The 23,728-nt window shown below is 35.7% G+C and overlaps 1 protein-coding gene across 2 annotated transcripts in view; it reads right to left on the bottom strand.

Moving 5' to 3' along the window:
• The window catches only part of LOC306843081 (A-kinase anchor protein SPHKAP-like), a 50,946-nt gene extending 28,897 nt beyond the window's left edge, over positions 1–22,049 (bottom strand). For both annotated transcript variants that reach the window (XM_079374338.1, XM_079374339.1), the window contains exons 1-3: positions 21,830–22,049; positions 15,485–15,587; positions 11,201–11,311 (exon numbers count right to left, since the gene is read on the bottom strand). In XM_079374338.1, coding sequence (XP_079230464.1) covers positions 11,201–11,311; positions 15,485–15,568 — 195 coding nt within the window. In that variant the 5' untranslated portion in view covers positions 15,569–15,587; positions 21,830–22,049. The remainder of the gene's footprint in view (positions 1–11,200; positions 11,312–15,484; positions 15,588–21,829) is intronic.
• Positions 22,050–23,728: the final 1,679 nt, after the last annotated feature.

The raw sequence follows: 23,728 nt of genomic DNA, 5'->3' as shown, positions 1-23,728 counted from the left end.
AGGGCCCTATCATACACCCGGCGCAAAGTGTTTTTGCTAGTTTTAGCCTGACGCAGTTCTCATTTTCCCGTCCTGCGCCGCGTTGTTTAAATAGCAAATGCATTTGCGCCCATTTGTGCTGTGCTGGTCTAAAAAAGAGATGTGTTCAGGCGCATTGTTGGCTCGTTGCTATTTTGAGGAACTGAAAATTAGTCCCCCCCCCCCCCAATATTTTTTTTTTTTTTTTTTTTTTTAAAGAGCGCGTTAGTAGAAAATGCGCCTCTGGGCGGCTCCGTTCACTTTGCTTATTACACACAGGGACGCGCAGCAGCACACAAACATGCCAAATATTAAAAATTAAAGGGTTACAGTGTAAAAGAATATTATTGTGTAGGCTACATAAATATAAAAATGTCATACATATCATAGTGGATAGTCATTGCGTGTATCAGAATTAGCCTACCTACTTGCTCGCGCATGAGCAGATCCATCTACTCTCTGAAGACACATTCAGTCTGTGCGCCTTAAAATTCCGCCGTTTAAATAGCGAATCCGCTATGGCGCGAGCGCAACTCGCTATTAAAGGGAATGGGAGATGAGACTCTGAGTGGTTTATTGCACGTTACAATAACCCCCCCCCCCCCCCCCTCAAAAAAACCCAAAAAACACCCATTACTCATTAAGAGAATAGGGACTACCAATTTAAACCATGTGCCTGGGCGCGCCGACCGTTTTCCCATCATTAAACTATCAAAAGTGGATTTGGACACGCCCTGAGTGCGCTTAGATCTTTAAAATAGGGTCCTTAATCTTTATACAACTCTTCAAAATTTGGGATCATTACATTTTTTTAAAGATATTAATAATTTTATTCCACAAGGATGTATCAATAAACATTTATAATTTGATAAAATAAGCCTAAGTAATTCAAATAAATGCTGTTCTTTTGAACTTTTTATTAATCTAAGAATTCACAAAATATTAAACAGCACAATGGTTTTCAACACTGATAATAAAAAGAACAGCAAATCAGCATATTAGAACGATTTCTGATGTGACACTTAAGACTGTAATGATGCTGAAAATTCAGCTTTGATCACAGGAATAAATTACATTTTAAAACATGTTCACATAGAAAACTGCTATTTATATATTTCACAATATTACAGTTTTTATTGGATTTTTAATCAAATAAATGCAGTTTTGGTGAAAATAAGACTTACAGACCCCAAACTTTTGAGTGTTCGTATATAACTCTATAATTTTACTTAATGCATTTGTACATTTGATTACTTTTTTCAATTTCATATTGCTATTATATGCCTACAGCACTGTTTAGTTGTATCTTAGTTCTATTGCTTGCAATTCATTTCTCTGACAATAATTTTATCACTGATATTTTGATGATTGGACAACCCTAGTTCAGACGATCTGTCACTGTCTCACTTATGCACACGCCGCACGAGGTCAACTTACAACTTAGTATATTTCGCTCTTCACTGGCGTGGGACACGGCAAGACAGATGGGAGAGAGAGAAATACAAGCTTGGAAAAGAGGAGGGAGGCTGAGAAAGAGTGGGGGAGGAATTTGTGGGAATGAGATATCGAGACAGGGATGGAAGGACAGAGATGGCTGAGCGTCGTCCTTGCCAAGGACAAACTCATTTCACCCATTATCATCAGAGGGGAGCTGGCAGACACTCGCCACCGTGGCTAAAAATTACCTCCGCTGGGACGCGCTGCCACCTCTCCGCTCGCTACACCACTGAGATAGAGAGAGAGAGAGAGAGAGAGAAATGAAAATAATGGAAAGGGATGGAGAGAAGCAGATAAAAGAACAAAGCTGGGGATCATGGGAGTGGAAAGATGTTGTTTTGAGATGTTGCCATATTGCACTACTGGAACAGAGCAGACGTGCTCTTTATCATTTCCAACTGAGTGGGCTTACACACACCGATCTGCGCTTTCACATCCACTGAGCCTCTAAATGGGGCATGGAAGGAGTGAAAAAGTGGACACACACACTCCTGTCCAATGGCAAATCTGTGATGTGGCCTGTCATTTGAGGTTATCAGAGCCATTGACAGACCGTTACGTCACAGAGAGCTCAGGTTCTTGTGGTTTTGACATACGTGTGTGTGTGTGTGAGAGCGTTGCCTGAGGCCTCAAACATTGGTTCACTAGGCGCCCAGTGAGGAAGCACATTCACATCTGTGCCCGTGGTTATGACCACGCATGGCTGTCACATCCTGAAGGCGAGAACTGCCTGCAACCATTAACCAGTTAAAGCCCCATCTTAAAATCCTTAGAAATCACATCATTTTGTTGACATTCGGGCGCAGATATCATTGTGAGAAACAGTTTGTTCTTTTTTGCTCTCATCTCATTTTGCTTTAAAGTTTTGTTTAAAGAGGAATCTTCCCATTTCATGAAATTTTTGATTGTTGCTTAGGGCAAGGAAAAATGAGCACAGGAAGTGATGCTGTAGTTGTATTTTCTCTCCAAAGTTGCACACTGTTACTGTGGAAGCGTCTAAAACTGCTTACCAGCTGAACTAGGTTGGTTTTTGAATGTTATTTAAGGACGTGTTTCAGAAAATAATGCATAATGCGAAACCGATGAAATATTACAATTTAATAAGGAAAACTAAGTTTGCACAGTATCCACTACATTAACAGGTAAAATGTGATGATGCAGTAACCACTATGCATATATCAAAATGCATAACTAAAATGACAATAAACATTCTATGTTTAGCGAAAATGTTTGCAGGAGTATTTGTAGTGTACAAGGTGTTATATATGGAGATTCATATTTCAGACAAAACAAATAAGAGTGCTAATGAAGTCTAATCTGTATGCATGCAAGTCTCCACAACTGAGAATATTCAGATAGGTTATACTAATCAACAAACACAGCAAATGCATTAAGTGCAATGTAATGATCTGCACCATTTAAACTAAGAAAAAATCTCAAATTGACCACCAGCCTTGCCCAATCAAACCCATCTGTGCCTTAAAGGGTTAAAAAGCATTGAACAGATCACAAATCACTGTATCTTTCAGAAGACTTCCTCTCCAGCTCAAAAAGCCATTTCACTGAAACTAAATTGAAAAACAGCTCACTACAAACTTTCTGATCAAATAAATGAACACACTGACATCTGAATACATTTAAGCGCAGAATGTTTTATGAATCTGTCACAATGTATTGCAGGCTTTGCAAAGAGGCTGGTGAGGGATGGTTTAGTGGCAAATATATTGGACCTAATGACTAAGCTAATTCTGAAAGGTCATCAATGGACAAAGATGCTTTTGGGGTCTAGATGGTGTAGTTACAGCATCTACTAGCAGCGATTATCAACCTTGAAAATTATAAATGGACAAAGAGAAGTGTCACATAAACCTAATTTGTGACTGTTTTTCAAGCAAAAATACTTTACTGACATTAAAATCGGGACTCAAAGAAAATAAAATTATATGACAAATGTACTGTGACCACAGGAGGAGACTGAAACATCATACAAGCTCAGCTTGTCTGTTCCTCTCTGTTTCACAATCTCCTAGATCATCTTTGACTGACTTATATAATGATAGGTGTCATTTAAGCCCAGTTTAAGGGTCCGATAAGAGTTTCAAATAAGTCCTGTCATATCACTGACCTTAAGAAAGAGGTGAATATGGGGTTCATGGTTAACTTGGTTGCAGTCAGATGGGGTAGGACATAAACACAAAAGTCTGAATAAAAGATGATACTCCTGAGTTATCAGTGTGTAAGTGTGTAATCTCATTTGACCAAACAGAGTCTACAGCTTTTGTGCAAAACACACATTCACACACCTCAAAATACAGACGCACATACAGTCTCTGTCATGTCACACTACATGCAGTGCCCTTCACAAACCCTCTGTCTGTCTCTCAGGGCGTTACATAACCTCCGTGGCTCTGTACAAGCCTTCTGCTGCAACAATACCAGATGACACGAGATGAGAGACAAGGAGGCAGGAACAAGGAGGCAGGAAAATACAAGCCGAGAAGAGAAGAGAAGAGAAGAGAAGAGAAGAGAAGAGAAGAGAAGAGAAGAGAAGAGAAGAGAAGAGATGAGAAGAGAAGAGAAGAGAAGAGAACAGACGAATTGAGATGGGATGAAAGACAAGAAGAGAAGAGAAGAGAAGAGAAGAGAAGAGAAGAGAAGAGAAGAGAAGAGAAGAGAAGAGAAGAGAAGAGAGATGAAAAGAGCTTGGAAGAGAAGAAAGACAAGAAGACACGAGTAAAGAAAAGATGAGAACAGATGAAACAAGAAACAGACCAGACGAAAAGAGATGAGAAAAGACAAAACAAGGCGAGTAAAGAAGGGAAGGGAAGAGAAGGCACGGCATGTTTATTTATATAGCACATTTCATACACAGCGCTAATTCAACGTGCTTTACATAAAAGGAAGTAAAATAGTCATTAAAAAATAATAATCACAACAATAATAATAAAAAAATCACAACAATAAAAACAAGGAATTTAAAAATGAACATTCCCAAGCTTTGTTCAAACTCTTCCTTACAAAGTGAAGAAACCTTCCAAAACACCTAACTATTCCACTACTTCACCCCTTACTTACTTTGACCATCATAAACCAAACAAACAGAACTCAGAGGTCCTACTTTCAACCGATTAACCAACACACTTGTCTTTCTTTGTCCACATTCTCTTTACCATCACAGCACTTACTTTAGCCTTCTGTTTAAACTTTTAAAATGATTTAAAAATTGATTTAAAATGAATTTAAAACAGTTAAGAATAGAAAATCATTATACATAAAAAACAGTGCAATCAGATCAGCACAGTGTTCATTCAACAAATGCACAGCTAAACAGATGAGTTTTGAGTCTAGATTTAAATGTAGCTAATGTTTTAGCACATCTGATCTCTTCTGGAAGCTGTTTCCAACTGCTGGTGGCATAAAAGCTAAAAGCGGACTCCCCTTGTTTTGTGTGAACCCTTGGTATTTCTAACTGACTCGATCCTAATGATCTGAGTGGTCTGTTAGGTTTATATTCAGTGAGCATATCTGCAATGTATTTAGGTCCTAGGCCATTGAGTGATTTATAAACAAGTAAAAGTACTTTAAAATCAATCCTAAATGTAACTGGAAGCCAGTGTAAGGACCTGGGGACTGCTGTGATATGTTCAAATTTTCTGGTTCAGCTGTCTAATGGTCTTCTTGGGAAGGCCGGTGAGGAGACCATTACAGTAATCCACCCTGCTGGTGATAAAGGCATGAACAAGTTTCTCCAAGTCTTGACTGGAAACAAAACATCTAATTCTTGCAATGTTTTTGAGATGATAGTATGCTGATTTAGTTACTGCTTTGACACGACTACTGAAACTAAGGTCTGTCTCCAGAATCACCCCAAGATTTCTGACTTGATTTTTAGTTGTTTGAGCCCTAGAGTCAAGGTATGCATTCACCTTGAGAACTTCATCTTTGTTTCCAAATGCAATGACTTCAGTTTTCTCCTTGTTTAACTGAAGAAAGTTCTGTCAATGCATTGGCAGAGGGATTCAATGGGACTATAGTCATTTGGAGATAAGGCTAGGTAAATCTGGGTTTCATCAACATAGCTGTTGATAGGCAATTTGGTTCTTTCTCATTATTTGACAGAGAAGAGAATGGATTTTTTTTATTTTTATATATATATATATATATAAACAAATAGAGAATCACACATTTTCTACCTTCTTACTGTAGCTACTGTTCACATTTGCACACTCACAAAAACTTATAATTACAGACTGAAGCCATCAATTATGTCATTCCGTTTCCACGGTAACCTGACACAGCCTCCTAACTAACCCCAGCCTGCTGCTGACCCCTCCCTCTCGACCAAACCAATATCATCAGTTACAACACACACATCATAATCAAACTGAATTTAATCAGAACATTTCTGGGAGGGTTTTATCCTTGTGGATTATTTTCTGATCTACTAATGCAATGGATGTACATTTAATCCCAGGTATGAGTGACCCAGAAACTGGAGGCTTCTTAACTCATTTAACTCAGTCCTTCTCTTGAGAAACACACTGAACACCAGGCTGCTCCAGAGGGACTGGCTGTGCAATTAGCATTCTGTCCTCTTCCTTTACAAGAAAATGTCTGCTAAATGACAACTAATAATCCAAATTAGAATGAATGCCAAATTAATTTCTCACACGCTGGTTTTGTGGACGCATGATTCCTCCATGTCCAGCTGAGATCAAAGCACAAGTTAATTGCTGTACAGAGTATGAAGATGAGAGAAAAACACTAGATTACACAAAATCTAATGTCTTGTGATTTTATACCAAAAAGAAAACAATCAGATGATGAAGACAAGGGAGAAGAGCTGGAAAATGTCAAGGAAGGTACAAAGAGATATTGAGTGCATTTACATATATGAGCTTATGCTTAATGAACTGACATTGTGGTCATATTTACACCTTAAATTGTTCAATATTCAAGAAGAACGGGTCATGAATGGGTTAAGCAAAACCCCTTGACACTCCTACCCCCGGTTTCACAGACAAGGCTTAAACCTAGTCCCAGATTAAAATGTAAATCGGAGCGGTTTCAACTGAAAGCACTGACTGATTTTACAATATACAAGTGCGTTTGATTTGTCTCAAGATGCACACCAATAATGTTTTTTTTCTAAGCACATTCATACAAATTGCTTAAATGTCCTAATTGAACTTTGTTCTAATCCTGCCTTTCTCTAAGTCCCCTCTGTGAAACCGGGCCTTAAATTGTTACCTGTTACCTGTTAGTGAAATCAGCTAATTCAGCGTATTTGTGCAAGTACACTATTATTTAAATGTTTGGGTTTTCTTAGTTTTTTAAAAGAAATCTCATTTATTTGATCAAAAATACAATAAAAACAGTAATATTGTGAAATATCTTTTACAATAATAAAAAAACAGTTTTCTATGTGAATATACTGTATTTTAAAATGTAATTTATTCCTCTGATCAAAGCTGAATTTTCAGCATCATTACTCTAGTCATTCACATGATCCTTCAGAAATCATTCTAATATGCTGATTTGCTGGTCAAGTATTATTATTACCAATATTGAAATCAGTTGCTGCTTAATATTACACTGAAAAAAATGATTAATTGAATATACAATTTTTTTTAAGGTAAGTGGTTGCAATCGATTTATTTTAGGTATATTTAAATAAACTAATTTAGTTGACTAACTTTAATTAAATGTAGCTAACATAAATAGTTTGCAACCACTTACCTGTAAAATTTAGTATAATTTTTTTCAGAGTATTTGTGGAAGCCGTGATACATTTTTTTCTGGATTCTATGATTAGAAAGTTAAAAATATTTATTTTAAAAGTAGAAATCTTTTTATAAATGTTTTTAATGTCATTTCAGCAACTGAATGCCACCTTTCTGTATAAGTATTAATTATTATTTAATTAGTACTTAGTATTAATTTCTTTCAAAAAACCTTTGTATGGCAATGTATGTATGCTTATTATTTGATGTTAGGACCAGAGAAAAACACCATCATTTCTGCATTTTGGTTTTCATTTGGTTTGTATTTATGATCCGCTTTTGACCATACAAATCACACAGAAACATTAGGCAGTATAAAGCTGAATCTGTATTAACTCTATTGTTTGTTATGTTTTAAAATTCCTATTTAAAATATATTCATAATTTTATATGGTTAAAGAACCTATGCAGTGTGAAAACAAGTTGAAATGAGTATCAGGCTAGAGGCAATATCTTTTCTATGCATGTATAGCTTCAACCAATGTGATTCTCATGAAACCCATGAAGTTCATGCCTCTGCATTTTTACCAACAAAATAGAGTGATTATAGCACGTCTGATGTGCTGCGGAGGAAATACAGCTGATTACTGATAATGGCAGTGAAAGCAGCTGTGTGAATGTGTGATACATTGGGCTGTGGCTTTGATAAACAGCAGAGCTGTCATCATTATACTACTTTACACTGGCTTTAGAAGTTCCCTATTCAATTCAATATGAAACTTTTTTCAAGCGTCATGAACAATTTAATTATTAACCATGATTAAGTCAAATCATTAATGATAGGTTCGTTCACCCAAAAATTAAAACGGTCATCATTTACTCTTCCTCATGTTTTTCCAAACCCATAAGACTTTTGTTCACCTTCAAGATACAAATGAAGATATTTTATTGAAACTGATTTCTGCCCCTGTCCCTTGAAAGTCCACTCCACAAAAACCTTTATTTTATGAAGACACCGTAAAAGAAATCCATATGAATTGATTGGTTTAATCAGAGTCTTTTAGGGACAAGAAACACAATTGCTTTAAATGATGAACAGATTTAATTTAGGCTTTTATCCAGATAAATATTGATCACTGCATATATACAGAGCACAACTAATATAGTTATTGAAAGCATGACCTGTGAGAACTAATGAGGTTTTGTTCTCGTTTCTCAAGCTCATTTGAGACTTATGGGTGTAGAACGACATAAGGGTGAAAAATTGGGTAAACTATCCTTTTATTGATATACAACATTCAGAGATTTATGAATAAATACTATGTAGAAGAATTGTTGATATAAGTGACACATACATACTTTGCCAGCATCAAATAGCAGAATCATTTATAAGATACAGCAGGGCTGTCCAAACTCGGCTGTCCATTTGGAAAATTACAAACTTCTCATTGGGTGGGCCACAGATGAAAGTGGGTGGGCCCGGGCCCACCCAAGCCCACCCGTAGCTACGCGACTGGCTCCGGCTACAATGTTCTTCCACAAAATGCATGCAGTTCTGTTTATTAACCACTAGAGCGCCAAAAGTTATGGACTGCAGCTTTAAAAACTTTAATCTTAGGTCAGATTAATCATGATTAATCACGATTATTTTCGGGATTTTTTTTTTTTAATCGATTGACAGCACAACTAAAAACAGGTAAAGTTACTACACTTAATTTCAACATTTAAGTTGATCAACATTATGTTTGCAACTTAAAAGATTTAATTTAGATTGCAACCATGCATTTTTTAATGTGTCTCCTGAATTTCTTTAGAATGTATCTTTCTCACGTTCTCTCTCTACTTGAGTGTAACGTTGGCACTCAGTGCTGACATTAGTATCTCAGCGCCAGCTGGTGTGTGTGGGTTTGATTCCCTGTGTGAAGCTTTTGTGTTAAAGGAACATCATGTGTGACATCAGCGCAGTAAAAGCACAGCCTTGATGAAAGCCGTTCTGACTGCACCTGAGCCTGCGGGCGGAAGAGTCACAATCTGACCACCCCAGCGCACAGATAAGGAAAATGCTATGCGATTTTCTGCCATCATAAATTACAGGTTGTGGTTTTCTGGCCACAGAACCAATTAAAATAGCAATTAAAATAGTACTGGATTTTATTTCAATGTGCGCTAAGTAGATTTTTGTTTCACTGCAAATCCAACTTGCAAAACGTTTTTTTAAACAAATTTTAACAAATGTTGTCCAAAACTAAGTCATCTGAACAAACAATTTTATGTTAAACAAGTTGTTTTTCAAGTTTCCAGCATAAATTGCAGCTTGAAATATTTATATTGTAACTATTATTAAGACATTTCAAATTTTTACAGTTAAACAAACAAGAAAAAAAACAAAACAACTAAATTCTGAGAATTTTTGAAAAGTCAGAATTGCGAGATATATAGAAATATCAAGATATAAACACTGAACTGTATGATATAAGCAATTTTGAGAAGAAAAATAGAAATACATGCAGTAATTCTGAGAATTTCTGAGAAAAAAGTCAGAATTGCGAGATATACAGTAAACTTCAAGATTTCAAGATAAAAATGCAGAAGTGGGTGATACAAACATAATTGTGAGAGAGAAACTCACAAGGAGATCAAGAAGAAAAGTTCAAACGGTGAAATTAGTGCGGTCAAACGATTAATCGCGATTAATCGCATCCAAAATAAAAGTTTTTGTTTACATAATATATGTGTGCGCTGTGTATATTTATTATATATATATAAATACAAACACATGCAGAAAAATATGTTATGTTTATATATGAAATATATTTATATATAATATAAAATGTAAGAATATAAATATATAAATATTTTCAAAATATATAGAATATGTTTGTGTATTTATTTATACATAATGATTATACACATACATATATTATGTAAACAAAAACTTTTATTTTGTATGCGATTAATCGCGATTAATCATTTGACAGCATTATGTGAAATATAAACTTGAATTCATAGAAAAAGTCAGAATTGCAAGAACAAAGTCTGAAAATGTCCACAACTTTAGAAAACTGGTCTGAGATGAGGTAAAAACATATAGACACTGGTTCATGGGTTCATAGAGCACCAAACCGTTGAAACTTAATTAGAAACAAATGATTCGCAAAGGTTTCAATGCTCCACGAAGAAGCACCCATAATTAGTTGATTTAACAAGTTGTGTGCAATAGGTTGATCATTTTTTTTAATCTAGGTCAAGAGTTTTTCTAATAAACTGACAGCTGTCCGTGAGGGGCCATGATATTTTTGTTTAGTAGTTTTGCCAAAATAAGCGCATGCTGAAATAACGCACAAATTCTAGTCAATCAGAATTGAGTATGATAGGTCTATACTATTTTTTTTAAAGTCTGCTGCATTTCCCAAACTAAATTCATAATTTCAATTAGTTGAATTCTAGTAAAATTCTCCAGACCTCACAAAAATGAATGAAAGACTTGCAACACTGAACAATCCTAGCACTAAATTTCCATAAAATTAGCATTAGGCAGATAATCAGACAGGTAGCGTTTCATCCCCAAGGAGCAGCTAGTGTGATCATGGCATAATGTTATGTGAGATGGGTGCAGATCCGTCATTTACATGAGACAAGAAACTTATCATTAAAGTAAAGTGAGGTATAAAATCTGTCATTAGACTCTAATTATCCCATCCTACATTTAGTGCAGCTGTCATCCATGTGCAGCTAAATGTATTCTCTCAGTTCAGGGAATTACTGCATATATTATTCAGCCACAGCCAACATCACATTATCACCCCAATCAAGAGCACATTTATCAGTGGGAGGCTGAACACAATATAAATGCCACCGCACTTCCATGCAATCACACACACACACCGTTAATCAAACGTATGGACATATGTGTGTAGATTATCTCAGCACTTCTGAGAGTGTGATATGTGAGAGAGACTCACTGTAGGGCAGCCGCCATCATGCTGGTCCTCCAGGAACCCAATTCTGCAGAGCTCCTTATCGTTCTTCAGCCAGTACTCAGACGAGTCCAGAACACTGTTACTGCACAAAACCTGACACAAACACACACTTCTTTCAGACTGAGGCAAAGCATTAAAAATATATATACATTTTTGAACTCACAGACCGTGTTTACATCCGTATCGAGTCAACCGCTACTATGTGGTCAGCCAAGACAAATGTAGGCAATTTTTTAATATTGTGCATAAAATGTGTGACGCTCCCATGTGTGATCGGATTTTATCAAGAAAGGTTTCAGATCTCATGCCAGTGTAAATAATGTTTTGGTTATTTCAGACACTTTTTTGAATTGAATTGGGTTGAAAATTCATACCTAACTGGAAAGTTAAAAATTATGGAGGACAAGTGCCATTTAAATGTTAAATGAAGTCTTAAATGTCTGGAATCAATAATAAAAAAAAAAGTAAAAAAATTAAAAAATAAATAATAAAATAAAATAATAATAATTTATTAATGAATTAATAATAAATTATTTTTTAAGGTAAAATTGTTTATTTAATCTTTTTATTAAATCAGTTTTCAAATGGTCAAATGTGTAGACATTTAATTCACGTTTAAAACGTTAGTTAAATGTAATAATAAAATAACATAACTTAAGTTAGATGCAGTTTTTAAATGTAAAAATCCAATTGTCAGTTTGCCAGTCACTTTTTTAATTTGATACAATACTGAGTTTTGTAGAGTTTTAAAAGTTTTAGTTTTTAAAATTTTAACAATAACAATACCTATATAATTTCTTATAAGGGAATGTGATTTTTCAAAATACTGTTAATTCTTTGAAAAAAAAACAGATGGCAACACTTTATTTTAAGGTGTCCTTGTTACGTGTACTTGCTATTATAATAGCAATAAATCATGGCAGGTAACCCTAATCCAAACCCTAACATATAGTAAGTACAGATTTAGTTAATAAATATTACTCAGTACTTAAATATTTAATTACACCGTAACTAGGACACCTTGAAATAAAATGTAACCAAAAAGCCAATCACATGACATACTGCCCATTAATAACAAATATATTACAAAAGCAAATAAAAGCAAAAAAATAATAAATGCCTGCACCAACAGTTGTCCCCTATTTTACAAAAACATTACTTATAATAATTAAATAATTGAACATAATTATGAATAAAATAATATACCAACAATATCATATTTTTCTTAATCTTCTCCACTTTATTACTACTCTACTATTCATGTTCCCTAACAGCAATGTTCTTTCATGTATCTGCACATTTTAATGTTTCAATTACATTATCTGTGCATTTGAATTACATTTTGAAACATAAACTAACTTTTTAAATTTTTTTAAATTACTGAATAATTAATTTTAAACAGCACTCCCAATCCTCCATTGAAACCCTTTGGCACGATGCTAATGTGTTAGTTTGAGCAAGCAGCCCTTCTCCGTTGGGACTCTGGGAGTCTTCAGGACACATTAGTGTTTACACTACAAATGTGAAGTGGCCCCGTGTATCACGCGTAATCACCTCTGAATGTGCTTTGACTTTCTCAAATTCATTTACAGCTGTATTTAGCGCTTATTACTGATCAGATCGCTCAAGATAAATGACAATACTAGGATTACTAAGAGGCCACTCTGTCTAAATTACCCCAAAACTAAACTACATTTAATTACCAGCGCATATGAGCTAAATTCCTGATCCCAAATTTTATGAATTTTTTAGTCTCTCATTCTTAAATTATATTTTCTCATTCAAATATTCAGCATACTAACCTATCAGGACAAGCAAGCTTTGACCTTGCCATGTCTGTGGTGATTGGTTATTTATTATCATCATATACATATGAATATTTAACACATACTGCTGGCAATCATGCTGTCACTGGTGTGTAACATACCAACTTCACAGCCAAGCAACCATGTCAGTAATGGACTATTATAGATTATTAATGAAAAGCTGAGTGTGTGGCCTGTCAGTGAACCGTGCTGAACTTATAATATTTCATAACATGAGTTTAGAAGCATAGGTCATGTGCTCAACTCAAGCACAAACAGATGCAAACTGAAAATGTTTGTTAAAAATATAAAGCTCTAATTGAATTATCACTACTACTGGTACGTGAGACATCCCTGAAACAAACACAAACTCTCTCTGTTAGTGCGTTACCTTCAGTTTGATTCATTATCTGTGTGGCTATGTAAGCATTGATTATCTCAGTGTGTATTTAAGCAGTAAACACGGCCGTGTATGTGTGTGCGTGCATGTGTTTACTTCGTTTAATTAGAGTTTGTGGGTGTTTGTGTGTTTTTATGTGCGAGCACATGTGTGTATTTTCTCTGCCCTTGCTGTGTGTGCCATCTGTACCGACTGTTTTCCTGGCACAGTCCACCATATGACAGGGTCGCTGGGACAGTTGCGTCACGGTTCACCGTGGTTAAACTACTGACAGGGCTAATATGCCATTACAGGAATGGGTAACCTTCGGCAGATGGGTAATCATTAGCACGTGAGGGATAAGTGCGAGAGAGATGAATATGTATTTATGTTATTTGGTCGTTTCATTTAATAATGAAGTTAATCGCATCTGCTTGCCGAATGAAATGACCTCTCACAGTAATCCTTCCTCATCGTTATGCAGCCTCTTTTTTCTCTTTTAAGTTTTTTTTCAATATTGGGTTTACCAATAAGACTCAACATTGATTTAAGTAAGAAGAACACTTTAAAGTAGCAGCTTTAGATTAGGCATAGCCCAAAACAAAGCTGAAGAAAAACTGCCACAAAACAACAACAACATAATTTAATTGTAACAATTATTTAATTTTAATCATAACAAAAACAACAATTATTACTATATAAAATTATTAAATGCATAATGATTAAATCATATAAAGAGAATATTATATAAATAATATATTATAATAATACAATTATTTATTATTAATATTATAGTTGTTATTATATTATGACAATGTTATTAAATATAATTATTAAAATATTACTATTACATAATAATAATAATATGAATATGAATAACATTATTGTTATTATTATTATTATTTATTAAATAATTACTATTATTAAATATTATGCATAGTCTATCTGTCTGTCTGTCTGTCCACTTATTTGAATAATTATTGTATTTATTTTATAATATATGTAATAACAATAATAATAAATAATTTCCTAATAATAATTTATATCTTTTCTTTTATTAAAATGTAATTTATTTTTTATTTTATTTGATTAATTATTATTAATTATCTTTTATTAATTTATTAATTATTTTATTTTTAGGGGTCTAAGCAAATCGTACGAGTGAGGTCGTATGAATTAGCCACCTCGTAAAATAAGTAAGAATTGGTCGTGAGATAGTGTTGAATATACCTAATAATTAGTCTGTCTGCCTATTTATTTATTTATGTCCAAAAGTAGAAATAAAACAAATTAAACAATTAAAATCAATTCTACATAACAACTACTGGACACTTAAAATATGCTGTATCCGTATCAGTAAAAATAGCATTGCATCTAGACGTTAAGGCAAAGTGATAAAAAAAAAAAAAACAGGAACACAGAAAAAAAAGTCACCTCATTTCAATCAATTTGTGGATCCCTGTTCTATTCCCATCAATAATGACCCATCCTCTTTAATCTCACAACAGCTCCTATGAGAGCTACAAAACTGATTAGTACAGTGTCACGCTATTGTAACTTCCTCTTCCCGATCTGGCATCTGCTCCCACATGGGCCCCTTTAAGACCAATCCACTAATAAAGCGCTTGGCTGAAGGAGACAAAAGTTAAAAGAGCTAGAAGACCAGGGAGATACTGGATTAATCACGCTGCTTGTTCTGTCACTGCTGCTTTCTCCCTGTCCTTTCTCTCGCTCACACTGGCAGAGCATCAGCTAATGTAACCTGACTTGTAGTGCAGCTGCCTACAGAGTAAAAAGTGCTGATGGCAAAAAAGCCACAGTCTCTGTTTCCTGGACAGGTGGGAGAGTCAGCCAATCAGTAAGGCTTCATGTTAATCACACTGTGATTGGAGCATGAGATTTTTGCTCATGCTCAACCACAAGAGCTCATGTGGTGAACACGGCGCCTTGGGCCAGAAACCTACTGCACACTAACTAGATAACTTTGGTGTAGCTGGAAGTGTTTGCACTCATGTACTTGCATGATTTGGGTTTTAACACACACACACACACAACCACACACACACACACACACACACACACCTTCCTGCAGGCGAAGACAGAGGACCCAAGGGTGCTCTCAGATTTGACTTCTCGTGTGTCCGCGGACTCAGACCCCTCAAACATGGCAGATGATTGGAAATTACTGTGGAAAAAGAGAGAGACAACAACTGAATCCAACATCAATTCAACAGAGTGCATTAGTGTCTCTCCACTTTTTCAGCTGGATTGATTCCAGAAGCATTTTTCATTTTTTCCATCGGAATTAAAAAACAAAACAAAGTATTTGTTAAAACATCATAAGCCATGAAGTTTATGGCCAACCAAGCCAACCAGCTATGAGGTGAATCACCACATTACAGTCTCTTATTTGAAGCAAAAAAGTATTTGAAAATATAGGAAATTTAATGGCTTTAATGAGGGAAAGAACTACAATTCCATGAAGCAAATGACAAGAAATATAAAATTATACTTTTGAAATTAACAATTATATCTACAGGGACAATATATTTTAAGTTTATTGCAAAATATGCATATATGCAGAATCATGGGTTATGCAGTTTTTCACCACATAATCAGCTTTTAAAGCAATAATTCACCCCAAAATGAAAATTATCCTCATTTACTCACCCTCACGCCATTCCAAACCTGTATGACTATCTTTCTTCTGCTAAACATATTTTATTTTATGATTGTTGGTAACCGAACAGTTAACGGTAGCCATTGACTTCTGTGGTATTTTTCCCCAAGTCAATGGCTACTATCAACTGTTTGGTGTCCAGCATTCATCAAAAGGTCTTCTGTCGTGTTCAGCTGAAGAAAGAAATTTATACAGGTTTGGAATGACGTGGGCAAAAGATTTGTAATTTTTGGGTGAACTATCCCTTTAATCAATTATTTTTAAAGTTGAAATGGTGTAAATGGATGGCTTCAATAAAAGCATTTACCATTGATTACCAACCTCAGAATTCACAGTGGGTCTGTCGTTAAAAATCTAATTCCCTGCAGATAAAAGAATGCGTTTACTTCCAAAACCCGACTGTTGCACTCTATAACCAATGTCTTATTTGCTTCTTCCTGAAAAAACATTAGGTCTGAAGAAGTGCTAGAATGGGTTAGCAACTTTTAGAAGTTGGCAGTCTGGATGTGTGAATAAAATGAAACAAATGACATTTGTAGATAAAGAGAGTGAAAATAACATGCACTGTTTAATTAAATTTGTCACGATTAATTGACTACTGGAGATACATTAAGGATGAAACACCACAGGCAATCCTCTGAGGTGACAGAAGAATAACATTATGCAGATCATATAGTGTACAGAGATGTTCTTCTGCTCCAGAGCATTTCTATCAGAGCTCTATATTCTCCCTGAACACAGACAAATTAACCTCTTTTGTTTATATTATAAATGAACCTACATTTTGTTCATAAATTTTCCCTGCAGAATGTACGTGCTCTCCACTTTTATGGCAGCAGCGGTTGGTCCCTGGTCAGGGTTAATTGTGGGATCACAACCGAATTGCATGCGAAAGGGATAGTTTACACAGAAATATAGATTCTGTCATCATTTACTTACTCTCATGCTGTTCCAAACTCTCAAAAGTTTTATTTTCTCTCATTTGTGAGATTTTGGCCTGCTCTTATCCATTTACACGGACAGTGATTAATACTGTCGACTGCACAAAGAGCAAAAAGCACTATAAAGGACCATTAAACGATCTGGGCCCGTATTATTAAAGATTCTAAGAATCCTTTTAGAGAGCTCCTAATTTAGTTGAAAAATTTCTAACTAGGAGTCTTAGCTTAAAAGCTGAGAGCAACCCTGAGCGAGGAAAAGGCAAAACCTTTTATCTTAGTGAGGAGGCGGGGCTGATTCCCTTGCTAGCTATGACACAGTCTTTTGAAGACTGTGATTGGTTGGTTGTCCAAGAAGGAAATAAAAGAGCGCTTTTAAGAGTAGGGTTTATTTTAAGCCTTCACTTTGAAATTAAGCAGAAAACACCCACATTTCTAAGAATTTTCTTAGAATATTGTTACTAGGAGCAACTCTTAGCACTAAGATTTTTCATGAATACGGGCCCTGCTCATTAAATTAAATGTTATCAATCAAAGCAAATGTAAAAAAACAACCACAAATGACATTTGGGAGCCACAAAACTTAAGACTTGGAATGCAGTTTTGCTTTACTTACTTTACTTTTGTCATTTAGCAGACGCTTTTGTCCAAAGCGACTTACAAATAAGAAAAAGTTTTACTACATAAACGCATCTAAAAGTTTAAGTAGATACTTTTACCGACCGTGTCATTTAGGGGCTTGCAGTATACATCATCCTACACTTTCTCAAAAACGTTCCTCCTATATGATTTCTTCTTGTGTTTCGCTGACAAAATAAAATAGGGGGTCACAATGACATTACACTAACTGATGAACCGTTGCCAGTGTGAACTCAAAACTTGAGTTATTCTTTATTATCTATAATAAAATATTTCAAAAGTACATCTAGTGCCTTCTGTAATGGATTGTAAAACACATTAGGGATGGTCAAAACTACCTACGTACACAATCATTTATTCTGTGGTTTATCTGAATGATAGCTGACTTGTTCTTGCATTCAAAAATGTCTTGAGTGCAACAGAATGTAAGAGAGCAATGACGAGACATGTTTTTCAATGTCTGGACTACTTTTAACTGATTTAAAACACAAAACTCGTGGCAGAACGCTGAGACGTGACGCATGTGACATGATGTCTGTCTGATTGCTAAAAATGTCAAAACAAGCTAAAAATGTCAAAACAAGAAAATAAAATCTAAAACAGTTACTAGTCCACTACTGTGATTTATGACTTGCGCGAACGTGTTTTTATTCCATGTTTTTCTCTCACTATTCCAACTGTGTACTCAAGGCACCCCTGAGAAAGGACTGGTTCTGCTGGGCTTTCCTCAAGGTCATGAAGGTTAGATAGCAAATGACATAAGCTTTCCATCCAGGAAGACAAACACTTGAGCATCAGAAGGCTTAACTGCTTCATTCCGAGGAGCTGTCTTGGGATGTCATCCTATATTCACCTAAAATATTTATGAATATCTTTCGGCCTCAATCGAGGATTACCTGAGAGCCTTAGGGATCTTTTGGCATTAAACTCTCAAAATAGCTGCAACTATGAGCAATTGTGTTGCTGTAATGTGTGGTTTGGTTGATGAAAATGAGAAAAACGTACTTCAAATCCCTTCTTTCAACACTTCGGCAGATTGAGAGCCAGGGTTGCCTTCTTAATGACAAAACACAGTTCTTTCTTGGTTATTTTTAGTTAATTTTGAGCTTAGCTCGTCAATATCATCAATAATTGTTCATTTCTGGCTATGTGACTCAAACATTGTGTCCAACTTCAATGACAAGCAATTTGTCTGTTAAGACCAGATGAAGGTACAAGATGCAACAAACTCAATTACAAATCACAGCCAATCAGAAGAGCATATGGGCGGAGCCAGCACTTAATACATAAAAATAACAATTTTAACATGATTAAATTAGTTTATTAGTTTTATTTTCAAGATTTGAAGTAAATTACCCGTTGTCACATTTATTAGTGGGAATGAGTTCTAAGCAAGACAGCTGTGTGTTTGTGCTGTGCTCAGATCCAGCTTTTTAAATGATTCATAAATATATTCAAACTCAAATTATAATATTTTAATATTGCACCAAAACAAAAAAGCACCCAAGATAATCACTGAGCTGTCACATAAATAGAAACCACAAGATAAAAATTACAATTAACATGGAAAAGATACCACTTCACATCTTGTTAGGACACAATTTAAAGCATAGGGATCATCTATTCTATACTTTTTTGCCATTTTTCACCATCACTAATAAAACCGCATGCAGCAGGATTATATCTAAAACAAATGAAGCATCTCATGAGTTATACTGAGGAATTCCAGGAATATTCCGACAGGTGGAAGTAAATTTCTCTAGTGAAGCAAGCACTGTATGAAGGGTCAGCTTGAGTTCTGTAGTCAGTTGGTCACAGCTCCTTTAGTCTAATGGCGAGTCTGGATTTTCTCCTTAAGGCGCCATTCATACAGAATTTGATTTTTGCTTTGCTTTTGCACTGCTTTGCCAATGTCAACACGTGCAAGATGGACACCTTTAACCATTGCACTCATGTTGCAAGCTTTAAAAGACACAAATTTGAGACCTCACTTTTTTCTGCTGTGTTTTTAAATACATTTTTAAATGTAGAAACTAGTTTTTAAACACAAACACGCTTTCTGTGTGAAGTTTCCTTGATATTGATGTCTTGAATTAAGCAACAGGGCCTCTGCACACATTTGTTTGGTGCACATAAATATAATATGATGTACTAAATGAGCTAAATATGAAGGAAAGATTCCCTCAAGTGACATCCATTACTATTTGTAACATTTTCAAGACAGCAGACACACATTTGTGCAGCTCGTGTCAGATTGAACTCTTTCTCTTTCTAATGCAATGGGTTATGACACGAACCCATAAATGGCATTTGACACTCTATCAAATGCACCACTCTTGTGATTGCTTTGCAGCTGAATGAAAACAGATGTTAAAAATCCTCAAATTATCCCTTGAGGACATGAGCGCAGCTGCCTGATGCGTTTGGATGTGTCGTGGGCCCGAACTACACTGAAGCTCCAGTCTTTATGGAAATCGTGTTGATGGTGGGTCGTTATTATTTATCAACAAAAAAGCTGGAAACATTTTATAGCCGGAGGACAGTAATGGTGCGTAAAGTGAAACACGATTAAATATAGAATACATGCGTGAAATACACACTCTTGTGTGCGTTTTGCTCATGATGACCTGTCAAAAGCTCAATTTTCTCAGGCTGTCAATCACAGCTGTGGGAAGTGAATGCAAATGCTGTTTTAAGCCTGTTTACACCAGCAGTGAACTCAGTTTTCAATGAGAGCTGGTGACTTCTTGTGGCGTGACAAACAGTGACCTTTGGCGAGAGGATGTGGGAAAACAATAATAAATGAATTAATATATTGGTTGAAGTAATGTCACGCCTTCATTTGCTGACTTCTGCTAGAGACACTAAGCCCTCGATTTTGATAAGCAGCTCTTAAATGAACAATGAATGTAATTGCTAATTACTATAAAACACAAGTCTCCAAACAAAGAAATGTCAACAAACCTGAACATCCAAAATGATTGACAGGCAGTAAACCTTTCTGATTGGCTGTACAAGGGCTGGCAGTTCCTGACTCTTTTATTCTGTTTGCAGAGACAGGACATATATTTTAGTTATATCGGTTGTCGATTTGAATTAACATTTTACAAGAGGTATTAAAATGCTTACAGCACCGGTTTCAAGTCCGTCAGTTCGGACATTTTACTGTAACTGCTTAAATCTAAACAAATGTAACCGATGGGACGTACTTGTACACAAAAGCAATAGATTACAGTCAAGTTGTTAATGAACTATTCCGAGTATTGTTGAGATTTGTGACCGAACCGTGACCAGTTTCTTTCTCTCTGGCACCTGTTCCGTCAAACCGGGCAACGTTTCATCTTTAATTTGATCTGGTTAATGAGGTTTAAGATTGCAATGACGCTTCGCTTTAAATAATTCATTCCTCTGTCACGGTTAGTTTTAAAATGACCCTGTTGACCGTTTAGGTCAGAGACTGGGGCGAAAGGAGAACCGCTGCTTTACGCGCTTCCCACGGCTCAAAAGCAGTTCAGATTGACAACCGAGCCGGTCTTTCATCAAATATTTGAGTAACCGGTGGATCATTCTGCAAAAGGAAAATAGATAAAAAATAAAAAGGAGCGAGCTTCCCCAAAGCCGGCGCGCGAACAGATGCGCAATAAATGAGCATGCATTCCGCGACGTCACGAGCCACCTGAGATAAATGGGTTATTTTATCTCCAAAGACACCTTATCTTGAGCTATTTTCTCCACACAGTCGTTGAGAGACACGAGCATTAATTCTACTACTTTCCCTTTAACATTTATTCTGGAGGAGTGAGCAAACAATTCGCATAGCTGCATAAACAGCACGGCGCTCAATGCATTTCAATCTAAACAAACAGTCTGTAAGTAAACATTAATGTTAGCAAATCAAACTAATTCAAAAACACATTCACGCCACATCGTGCAGCTTGTGCACTTTTCCCGTCTTGCACATGCCCCATGGAGCGCGGGCACACGAGCCCCTGCACAATTATTGTTTACTGATTTAAGTCTTTTTCGTGTCGTTTAAGTACGAGTGAATTTGATTTTAATACCCCGAAACGTTAAACTATGTGTCTAAGAAGCAAAATAGAGGATGAAATCGGATCGGCGTATATTAAGCACAGTGATTTATGATGGAAAGGTTGAAATGCGCACACTTACCCCAATATTTTCAGAAGGCACTGAGATTCTGCCACTCCTCCAAGAAAAAAGCCGAGCACTAAATAGCCTTATGTTCCTATATTATCCTGTGTGCCAAGAAGCCCGAGCGCTGTGGCGCGTGCCGGTGCCCCTGTCCCGAGCGCGAGCGCGAGCGCATCACAGTCTGTAAGAGCAGCGGAGGAATTTCCAGCGAGAGCTGCGCACAGACTGTAGTGAATGCAAAGGCTATGGACCGGTCAGGCATCATCAAAACAACGGGGGAACTCTACGTCACTGCGGTTTCATTTGATAAACAGAACGCGGTAACTCGACTGTGCGCATAGAAAGACCAATGGTAAAAGATAAACGACAAACAGGCGTAACGACAGCTCATGAAATGTATGTGTTATACGGAATATGGAACATCATGTGCAGCCCGACATCAGCACATATAGAATAACTGGCTGGACAAGATATATAATAGATGTTTAGGTAGGCTAAATAACGTATTCTTTGACTTTTATCCAATTTTAAAGTGAAAATGTTAGGTTTAAGCAATTTTGGCCACATATACAGTATATCTTGCATTGTAAATGGTCACCATTTCTTCTTTTCCCAACCGAATCACATTTTACTTCACTAATTTATTTGAAATGATCCTGTAAATTTTTTATTTTTTTTGAAAGGTAGCCTACAAATATTTTATACTACTGAACAAACGTTTGAAGTAAGATTTTTTAAATATATACATATTTTTTAAAAGTCTCATATGCTGTATTTATTTGATGCAAAATGCAGTAAAATCAGACATATCATGAAATATTTTTGACATTTAAAATAGCTGCTTTCTATTTTTAATAGATTTCAAAATGTAATGTATTCCTGTGATCAAAGCTGACATTTTTGCATCATTACTCCAGTCTTCAGTGTCACATGACCTTTTGAAATTCTTATAATATGCACATTTGCTGCTTAATTATCACTGGTGCTCAGTTACTATTAATGGTTTGTATTATTATAGAAACAGTTCTGTTGCTTATAATTTTTCTGGAGACCATGTACTTTTTTTTCATGATTCATTGATGAATATTAACTTTAAAACAATCAGTTGCCACAAAAATATTAAGCAGCAGAACTGTTTTCAACACTGATAATTAAAAGAAATGTTTCTTGAGCAGCAAACCAGTACATTAGAATAATTTTGAAGGATGTTTGACTATATTTTGATCAAATAAACGCAGCCTTGGTGAGCATTAAAGAAATGAAATCATTCCAAACTTTTGACTGGTATAGCCAACATGAGGTCATAAAAGTTACATGTACAAAACATAATTAAAGAAGAATATGAAAAGTTTAGTTTCAAATAGTTTTAGTCACACAGCAGGACACTGGCATCACTGCTTTTTAAGATGGTCTTGTTTGCTGCTCATATAGAAATGCTTCTCATTTACATAAACAAGTGTTGTGACTGTATACTGTTTATTTCATTTGTCTGTATGAAGAATGTGAGAGAATGTATAAAACTTCTGTCTGCAGCTTTTAGTGCATAACAGATGACAGAATTGTGTCATTTTCCCCAGAGATCCGCATCCTCAGTAAGTATTCAACCCCAATAACCATCAACACCCTCTCAAGTATATTTTCACACCCTGCAATGCAAAAAATCTTCTTTCCACCTCCAATTCCCCAGTTAAGATTAACGCAATAGTTCACCCAAAAAGGACAATTTTGACTCACCCTCAGGCCATCCAAGATGTAGATGAGTTTTTATCTTCATCAGAACAGATTTGGAGAAATGTAGCATTGCATCACTTGCTCACCAATGGATGCGCTGCAGTGAATGGGTGCCGTCAGAATGAGAGCCCAAACAGCTGATAAAAACATCACCATAATCCACACCACTCAGTCCATCAGTTAGCG

The sequence above is a fragment of the Barbus barbus genome, assembly GCF_936440315.1.
Source record: "Barbus barbus genome assembly, chromosome: 23".
NCBI classification, from domain to species: domain Eukaryota; kingdom Metazoa; phylum Chordata; class Actinopteri; order Cypriniformes; family Cyprinidae; genus Barbus; species Barbus barbus.
Note: the sequence above shows the minus strand (reverse complement) of the source record. Positions and strands in the feature narration are given on the sequence as shown.